Consider the following 9529-nt stretch of genomic DNA (forward strand, 5'->3'; position numbering starts at 1 on the left):
ACCATATTTTAGAGATGCAAAATGGTGAGTGAAGAGGTGAAGTTCCCTTTTTTGTTTCTCATTTCCCTTATCTCAAACTGGTCAGCATGACCCGTACACAAGACCAAGAAACTGCCAAACGGCCAATTATTTCTCTTTTAATAAAATATAAAACAGGAGCCAAACAATAAGGGTTACAGTGCACTCTGAGGAATGCATAAAACATCACGCTGCAGCACGAAAGCTCAATGAACGTCCAAAACCACGATGCCTCAACGTTGGTTACTTTTATACCCCGATATTTTTAATGTAACTTTTACAGCACCTGGGTTCTGTTGAACAAATGCTCCCTGGCCTGTTTATGACACCATGTAGGTTAACTGCCCCTTGCCCTGCAACTTTGTGAAGCTGAAAGTTAAAGAGCAGCTGTTCCAGAAAGGTTTTACTGCTCTGGTGAACTTCATGCACATATTTTTGGCCTGGTTCCAGTGTGACTACAGCCTCAGGTGAGCTCATGTCATTTGCAGCACTTGTGTTTACCCCATTATTTCATATCAAAGTGGCTGCTGTGGAAGAGACCTGCTACAAAACATAAAGTATAAAAAAGGCATGTGTTGTTTGAATCAGAACGTGAAAATCAGTGTTCTGACCTTTTGCACTGAAAGTTACACCAAAAAGAGATGAGACAGCACTGCTCCCTGAAAATTTAATAACTTGTGATAACATTTCCTATGAAATACCAAACGCTGACATATTTAATTTACAATGTCATGCTGTTTTTACAGGCATCAAATAAGGACACATGACACCAGGTCAGAGTAGTTTTCAGCTTGTCCAATTTATTGAAATTCTGACACCAACAACCTTGTTTCAATGCTTAATTTACACTTTGTTCACATGAGCACATACACTTTAAGTTACAACATACAGGTGGACCTTTTGAAAACAATGTTCTCATATCTCAGTGTTTGAAGAACGCTATCGGTCAGTGCAGCAGCGATGTGGCGGGACTTCATTTGACAGAATGGAAAAGTTTGTGCGCCACCTAGAAGGAAAGGGAAATATGAGGCATTTCAAAATGTAAACCACTGTGCTGTATTGTGTAGAATAAATAATTTGTTTCTGCACAATATGTTTGTCCAAAATGAGAGCCACAGATAGTTTTGTTTTGGAACTAATCTGCAAATGGGATAAATCAACTTTGCATCAAGAGTCTGTTATATTCTGCTATATGCTGTTATATTTTGTTATAAAGAGCATTTGTTGTTGTTGTTGTTGTTGTTGTTGTTGAGCATTCCAAAAAGGACTTTTAACATGACTGAAGTTCTGCCTGTAATGGAAAATACAAATATCAGAGCTTGTGTACTAGTTATCCTGTTAGTGTACAAAATTGCTTTAAGGCTGCAGGCAGGCATCATGTAACATTTATTCACGATAGGCAAGAGTGAGTACTCCCACTGTGTGATAAATACTTTTGACAAGGGCAGAGCCTTGTCGTCACTTCACACACTGTCTTGACACTCTGTAAGCTGACTGACCTTCTTGCAACAATAAAACTCACGCAAAGATCTTGGTCTCAACCTTTTATTTAATAAATCAAATTCTACAACACTGCAAAGGGCTTAAAGGTTTTTAAAACCTATTCTTCTGTGTGCATTTCCTCAAAGCAAGGCTGAAACAGACTTGCTTTATTCTTGTTTTATTATCATATTTAAAAGTTAATGATTACCTACACTCTTGTTTTAGGCTAACATTACCATGGCAAATGACAAAACCAGGAAGGAAATATCAATAAAGGACCTGATAAATGGCTCTGGTTTAAGCAATCAAGGGCACAGAATTAAACATTTAGATTTTTTTTTAAGATTATTTTTTGGCATTTCTGTTTAATTTGACAGTCACAATAGAGAGAGACAAAAAAGGCAGGGGAGAGAGCGAGGGGAACACATGCAGCAAAGGGCCTGAGGTCGGATCTGAACCCTGGACGCTGTGATCAGGACCTGGCCATAACAAGTTTTACACCTCTTATCTTTTTTTTGATAAATGTGTACAGTCTGCATACACATGCATTAATTCTCTCTGTTGGCAATCATAGCATCAGAGCTCCACTGACTCCTTTTTATCATCAACCATGTATGAGTCTCAGAGTAAACACGCATCTGTTTTGCTTGTTAAAGGAAAAACATGCTCATCACCATCCTATGTGGTTACTGACAACTCCTTAGATTCAAAGTTTTAAGCATTAAGGAGTCAGTGAGATAACCACAAGCACACTGGTAGACCACATTTCTTTAAGTTCCCTTGTGGATATTCCTTTCACGCAGACAGCTTCACCTCAACACCTCGGTGGTCATGTGCTTGAAGCCGGGTATAATTCAAGGAATTACAGACAGAAAGAAATAGCCAAACAGTCACAAAAGTTATGATTTCACAGAAATATTAGCTGTTTGGTGGATGATGTGTATGCCACATTTACCAGTGGTCCTAACAATTTCGAAAATGAATGGTATATACAGATATAAAAATAGAGAATTAAAATAGATGCATCTTAGATGGAGCTTAACATGTTTTCTTGAGAAATAAAATAAATAAATAAATAAAAAAAACCCCAGCATTTTCTATGTCTCCTGTTAAAGCAGTTTTAGCTTCATTTCTAGTGAGATGCCTCTGAATGTACTGCTAACAGCAGGCAGTCTGCCCTCTGATGACCTCCAGTAGCTGTGGCAGGAAGGACACAATACTTTTGGAAATCTGACAGGCAAACTTTGACTCAACCTTGATTTTTGGTTTAATCATACACCTCTTCCATTTTATACTGAGTGCCAAATATGCGCTGTCATGACCAAGGGGCAGATATCACACTTACACAGTGGTCCCGAGCATGGAGGAAGTCGAAGAGTTCCTCAGTGCAGTCTTCCTCAGTCGCAGACCGAGAGCCAACTCTGGTCTCACACTGTTCAAGCCGCTCCCGAGTGTGAACGCAGTGCTCTGTCTCTTCACATTTCTGTCGCACTGTCTCCAGGGGATCCTACAACAGAATATTTTATATTCACTTAATTCAGGAAGTAACACAAACGCATTACTGCCTAACATGGGGCCTGAACCTTCAACACCTAAGGCCAGTTCATAGTCTGGCAAAGAACATCACTACGGTGACAGCAACATTCCACTGTCACTCCTCTTGGATTTGATACTGTCCCTCATAATAAATTTGGACATATGCAACGCATCACCCAGGTTCACTTTTGCATTTGCAGTCTTTTACATCAAGATGTCACTATGTAACAGGAGGTCCAAATATCTTTACACTCCTACCATTTAAAACAAGACATCAAAATCAAGAACCAAGGAACACCGATTTTCTTTTTTCAGGTTTTAAGAAGTAGCATAGATTATCTACTCATTGCAAGATTCAGTCTGTTAATAGCATGGTGTTCCTTTACTCCACTGGTAGTAAAATAAAGAGGTGACTATATTTCAGCTGAGTATAAGGTACAGCACCATATTGTCTGGAAATACACGTGACATCACAGGAGTACTATGAATAGTGTGCTCCGTGTGGCCTGGTGGGCCTGACACGAGAAAGGAAACAGAGTGACTGTGTGTGTGCATACCGCCATCTAGTGGCGTTTTTTTCCCCTTCACTTGTCAATGCTGCACCACCTGAGGAGGGCTATGCTGGACTGTCATGGGCTGGGGAGAGAAAGTAATCTTTTCTCCTGCCCAAGTATAACACATTCAAATGGAACTGTCCTAATCTGTCAGATTAAGATGAGCTGATGTTACCTCGGTATGCTGAACCAAACCAAACAGCTAACACACTGCACTGGTGATAGTAGTGACTAAGTTAGCCGGGCTGTGTTGGACAGTCATACTACTACTGTAATAGAGTTAGGTGTCAGTACACATACCACCATGTCTTCCTCTTCTTCCTCCTCTTCCTCCTGAGAAAAAGTCACAAGAAAACATGATATATCCCAGTTAAGGTTATCTGTAATTCCATATTTGGAGCTCAGCTAGCTAACGTTAGTTCCTCCATCAAGCAACTTCAAATTATCTGGCTACGTTAAGCTGCAACCAAGGCCATTGCGGTTTAGTATATAAATTTCAGACAAGAGCCATTTCAGTAGTAAAGATGGTCTGTAAGAATATCTTTATAGCATCACAGAAAAGACTAAAATGGTTGCTAACATTAGTGTACGCTAGACAACGTTTACTAGCCGGTGTTAGCTGAGCTAGCACGACTGACAAGCTAGCTGGCTCATGCTGGCCGTTACCACGGACACAGAGACGAGCCGGGCTCCAGGAAAGTACCGCACCTCGTCCGGCTCTCCGTTCATGATCATCTTCTCTTCAAACACCATGGTTTTGACGCTCCTGTGCTAAGGTGACTCGCTGTGGCTGTCTGAGGTGTCGCTGGAGGACGCAGCAGGTCACACAAGCTCACTGTACCACTGTCAAGTCAACGAGACACAAACACACAAAGACTTCCGCTGGTGACCTTCAAAATAAAACCGATGTTAAACGTTGGTTGCAGCGTTGAACTAGTAGTAAACCAAACTAAAAATTAAAACTAGGTGTAAAAAAATTAAGTTAATAAATAAAAACTATGATGAAAACAAACTGAAACAATATTGTGTACCTGCAAAAATAACAACAAAACTAACTGAAATAAAATAAAAAAAATATATAGCCCAACAGAAAATGTGTTTAGCTGTAATCTTAGTCATTTGGTCAAATTTGTCAACAAGCATGAGGAGACATTGGTGCTGATGCTTACTGAGACTGGGATGTGAACTGGGGGTCAGCTGCCTTCACAAAGTGTTATGTTTGGATTGCAATACCTGAACTTCTTAAATCCAGACACTGACAAACACCCCCATTTTATAATAATAATAATAATGATGATGATGATGATGATGATAATAATAATAATAATAATGATGATGATGATGATGATGATGATGATAAAACTAATGCTGAAATTAATAAAAGTTAAACTAAAGCCAAACATTTTTAAACAATAAAAAATAAACTGAAATGAGTAAGCCCACTCTGGACATTAACTAAAAACAAACTGAATCAAATGCAAAAATTAATAACCAAGTAAGAATAAAAATGAATGAAAAATAGGCCTACCCTACAGTAACTCTGATTGCAGTGTTGAACTACTAGTGAAACTGCGAAAACAAGTGAAACTGCACATAAAATGCAACTGTTTTCACAACAGGTTAAATTCACAGCAAAGACAAAGATGCAGTAGCTTATAGGGCTGCCAAAATTTCACACTAAACCTCCAGTTATTGCAATGCTCACCAGCTGATATCAGCTGAAGACTGATATCCAAAATATCTTAAAAGGTAGGTATACCATGACAGGACAATAGACCCTGGCTTTTGTAGAGTCAAGACAGTCAATGGAATTTGCTCAGGCAGTAGACTGTCTAATTCTGGCATAAGGGATCTAATTTCTTTTTATATGGCCTATTTATTTATGTTTAAATTGTTTTGTCTGTTTATTTATTTACTTAATTAATTTATGTTGCATTGATTAGTCATCGAGTTGAGCATTGATTTCCATGTAGTGCAATATGTCCCTTGCTATCTCACAATGGAGTTATTTTATTATATATTTATTCTTTCTTTCTTCTGATCAATGTTGTTTATTTTGAAAGCAGAGTCAGCCAGCTTCCGATGTGATTCTAGTCTCCACTCAGCTTGACCCTCGTGCCGCTGCCGGTACGTCACTTCCCGCTGTCGTCGAGTCTCAAAATCATGGCACTCTACTGCCACCATGCGGTTGAAAGGTGGGACCACTAAGATCAAGGAGCGTCAGGATCCACAGAGGCTGAACGGCAGGGGTGCAGCCAGGAAAAAGAGAAATCACTGGGCCAACCTTGGAAAATTACAGTAACTATACTTCAAGAACCCTTGACCCACGGTTCAAAGCTTTAAATATCCTAACTCTACCATTGCAGGATCCTCTTGTAGTCCAATATTTACCGTACAATATTTAGGCTACTGACAGTGAGCTGGGCAGACGTGTGCAATATTGTGCATACAGCTGAATCAGTGGCAGCTTCTGGCAGATTTGTTGTCACTGAAAAACAACTGGACACTCACAATCATCTGATTCATCTGTCACACCCATTTCATCTTATGTGCAGAAAATCGAGAATAATGAGCAGTGGCACTAGGGCTGTATAGTATTGTTCTACTTAGAATTTTTTGGTCTGAAAATTTGGTGGTATCATGGTCTCAATGGTGACCTTTTGGCATTTCCTTTTGGAATCATTAATATCCCTGTCATCACTATGGTAACCCAGATCAACAGAGGATGCTATCGCCATAGCCCTCCACACAACCCTGACCCACCTGGAGCAAAAGAACAGTTATGCCAGGCTTCTCTTTCTTGACTTCAGCTCAGCATTCAAAACAATCATTCCTGAGATACTGGTAACCAAATTAATCAACCTCGGCCTCCCACACTCCACCTGCATCTGGATTAAGGACTTCCTCAGCAACTGCCCACAAAGAGTCAAAGTGGGGCCTCACCTTTCCCCAGCACTCCGCCTCAACACCGGCTCCCCCCAAGGTTGTGTGCTGAGCCCTCTACTTTACACTCTGAACACCCATGACTGCTCCCCCACACACCCATGCAACTCTATCGTGAAGTTCGCGGACGACACGGCAGTAGTTGGGCTCATCACTGGAGACGATGAGTCTGCATACAGGGATGAGGTGGAAAAACTATCATCATGGTGCAGCGACAATAACCTGGTCTCAAACACAAAAAAGACCAAGGAAATAATCATAGACCAATCATAGAAATAATCAGACCCGACCCCCTTCCCATACACATCAACGGGGACTGTGTGGAGAGGGTCTCTGTTTTTAAGTTCCTGGGCCTTCACCTGGATGATGACCTCACCTGGAAATCCAACACTACTGCGCTGGACAAGGCACAGCAGCGGCTCCACTTTTTAAGGGTACTGAAAAACAATGCCCAAACCAAGGAACTGCTGGTGTCCTACAGATGCTCTGTGGAAAGTGACGAACTGCATCACAGTGTGGTTTGCCAGCTGCACTGTCCGGGAAAAGACAGCGCTCCAGAGGGTCATCAGCACAGCATAAAAGATCATCATTTGCACTCTCCTCTCCTTAGAGGAGCTGTACAGGTCCTGCAGCCACAAGAAAGCCTGCAGGACCCTGAAGGGCTCACTCCACCCAGCACACCACCTATTCCAACGGCTGCGGGATGCAGTACAGGACAATAAAGTCTAAAACAAACCATCTGAAAAACAGGCCATACCCCAGGGCTGTTGAAATAATAAATGGTCACTGAGGTGCATGACTACCTCCCACTCCCTATATATTTTTCCAGCGCAATTTATTCTCATGTGCAATTTTCATGTGCAATTTCATGTGCAATTACATCCCCCAGTGTAATATATTTATTTATTCTCTTTTTTAACTTACTGTATATTTATTGTTTTTTTCACTTACTGTTTTTGTTTTTAGTAATTTCTCCTTTTATTCTTTCTATTGAAAGGTACTGGAAATGGAAACGCACACAATTTCATTATGCTTTTTGGTATAATGACAAAGATTTTCTGAGTTCTGAGTCTGAGTTCTATCACTACTAGCCCTCAAAATCACCCTACCCGAATTTTAGATCAAGACATTAAAAGGGAATTTCATAATAAAGAAATAGTGGGAAGTGTTTTCTTGGATAGTGAGAAAACTTATGATTCTTTGTGGAAGGAGGAACAAATGATTAAAATTTATGGTATGAAGTAATGATAATTCAATTGGATCAAACATTTTTAATGAAACTACATAAGTACAAGTGGGTGGGGAAAGCTCAAAAAGCTTGAAATGGAAGATGGTACCCTGCAAGGAAGTGTAATTTGCCCAGTCCTATTCAATATAATGAAAAATGATATCCTTAGGAATATTGGAAGAGGATTTGGAGAGCCATTATGTACAGATGATGGAGCCATTTGGAGAAGAGGGAGACTTTAAAACAGGTTCAAAGGGCTTTCGTGTCTCTAGAGCAGGGGTGTCAAACTCGTGCCATGGAGGGCCAAGAGGCTGCAGGTTTTCATTCCAACCAACAACTCCACCAGGTGATTTCACTGATTAGTCCCGCTCTGTTTGGAGGTAGGGTGATCAGTGAAATCACCTGGAGGAGTTGTTGGTTGGAATGAAAACCTGCAGCCTCTTCGCCCTCCATGGCACGAGTTTGACACCCCTGCTCTAGATGAATGGACAGACAAATGGGGTTTTAAAATCTCAGCTACAAAGTCTAAATTTGTGATTCTTTGGTTTCAGAATAAAGTTACCTAACCTTGGACTGCATGTATGCATCTTTACTAGAGCAAGTGAAAGATTTTAAAGTGAAAGATCTGTCTGTTGGGTTCAATGAATGAATGGCTTGAAATATAGCAAAAATACTTGCAAAATGTGACAAAGTGTTAAATGTCATGATAAGTTTGGCTGGATGTGACTGGGAGGGCCAGAGAGGGAAACCATGCATTTGATATACCAGGCAATGATCAGCTCTGTGCTTGACTATGGATGTTTTGTTCACGGCTCTGCTGCTAACCTTAATAATGGCAACTTATCTCACTAGATAATCAAGACTCACTAGTGTAGAACTAAGTACTACTGCTTTTAGGAAAACTAATGTGGGCAATCTTATTTCTGTAATGGAATACTGGTGTGAAGACAGTTTGAAGTGTCTGGAGGTTCATTTTTATATTGGGCAATTACAAATTGTTATCTAGAGGAGCTAGAGGAAGTTGTCAGACATACAACATTTGATGTCTGTTCAGCATTTTTGGAGGGCAGTTAGGCTGTTTTTGCCGATAGGTTTGATCACGGTTCTAGCTGTATGTCATCAGCATAGAAATGGAGCTTAATGGAGCACTGGACTAGATCTAGATTTAAAAGCTACTAAGATTGGGGCACCTCTGATGTCATCAGGAAGTTGATTCCAAAAACGTGCACCATAATGACTAAAAGCTGCTTCACTTGGTTTATTTCTGACAGTGGGTACGACTACCCAAACACTTTACAGTGACCTGAGAAGTCTGGTAGACTTATATTCCTAAAACATATCAGAGATATATTTTAGTTGCACCACATGAGGTCTGGCAGGCACACCATAGCATCTGCATTTTAAATAAGTCTAAACCTTGTTTTCCCAAGCCATGCTCTGACATGAGGCCCCTGACATCGGAGATGTATTTGAGATTTTGTTATTGCTTTTACATACCTAACTTTAGCGAAATAGGAGGCACCTGAGCTAAATTTCAGGAGTTGTTGCCAAGGGTCTGAATAGTTATGTCAATGTGATATTTCATTTTTTTTTTCTTTTTATTATATTTGCAAAAATTTCTACAATTCTGTTTTCTCTTTGTCTTTATGGGGTACTGAGTGTAGATGAATGAGAGAAAAAATGAATTTCAACAATTGTAGCTGCAACATAACAAAAGTGAAAAAAGTGAAGGGGATCTGAATACTTTCTGAATGCACTGTATTACTGG

At 40.2% G+C, this 9529-nt stretch overlaps 1 protein-coding gene across 1 annotated transcript; it reads right to left on the reverse strand.

Moving 5' to 3' along the window:
• Positions 1–793: 793 nt before the first annotated feature.
• Positions 794–4460, reverse strand: uqcrh (ubiquinol-cytochrome c reductase hinge protein). Its single transcript, XM_030049467.1, has 4 exons — positions 4299–4460; positions 3891–3923; positions 2846–3007; positions 794–1024 (listed from the first exon to the last, which is right to left on the reverse strand). Exons 1-4 carry the CDS (start codon positions 4341–4343, stop codon positions 992–994), a joined length of 273 nt encoding a protein of 90 aa, XP_029905327.1. The 5' UTR covers positions 4344–4460; the 3' UTR covers positions 794–991.
• Between the last annotated feature and the right edge of the window lie 5069 nt (positions 4461–9529).

The sequence above is a fragment of the Myripristis murdjan genome, chromosome 4 (genome assembly GCF_902150065.1).
Source record: "Myripristis murdjan chromosome 4, fMyrMur1.1, whole genome shotgun sequence".
NCBI classification, from domain to species: domain Eukaryota; kingdom Metazoa; phylum Chordata; class Actinopteri; order Holocentriformes; family Holocentridae; genus Myripristis; species Myripristis murdjan.

Bases quoted from the DNA above. Each gene is read 5' to 3' on its own strand.
- uqcrh (XM_030049467.1), bottom strand. From the start codon at position 4,343: ATGGTGTTTGAAGAGAAGATGATCATGAACGGAGAGCCGGACGAG. The intron at 3,924-4,298 runs GTGCGGTACTTT...ACTTTTTCTCAG, and splicing joins TGAACGGAGAGCCGGACGAG to GAGGAAGAGGAGGAAGAAGA. The intron at 3,008-3,890 runs GTATGTGTACTG...ATTCTGTTGTAG, and splicing joins AAGAAGAGGAAGACATGGTG to GATCCCCTGGAGACAGTGCG.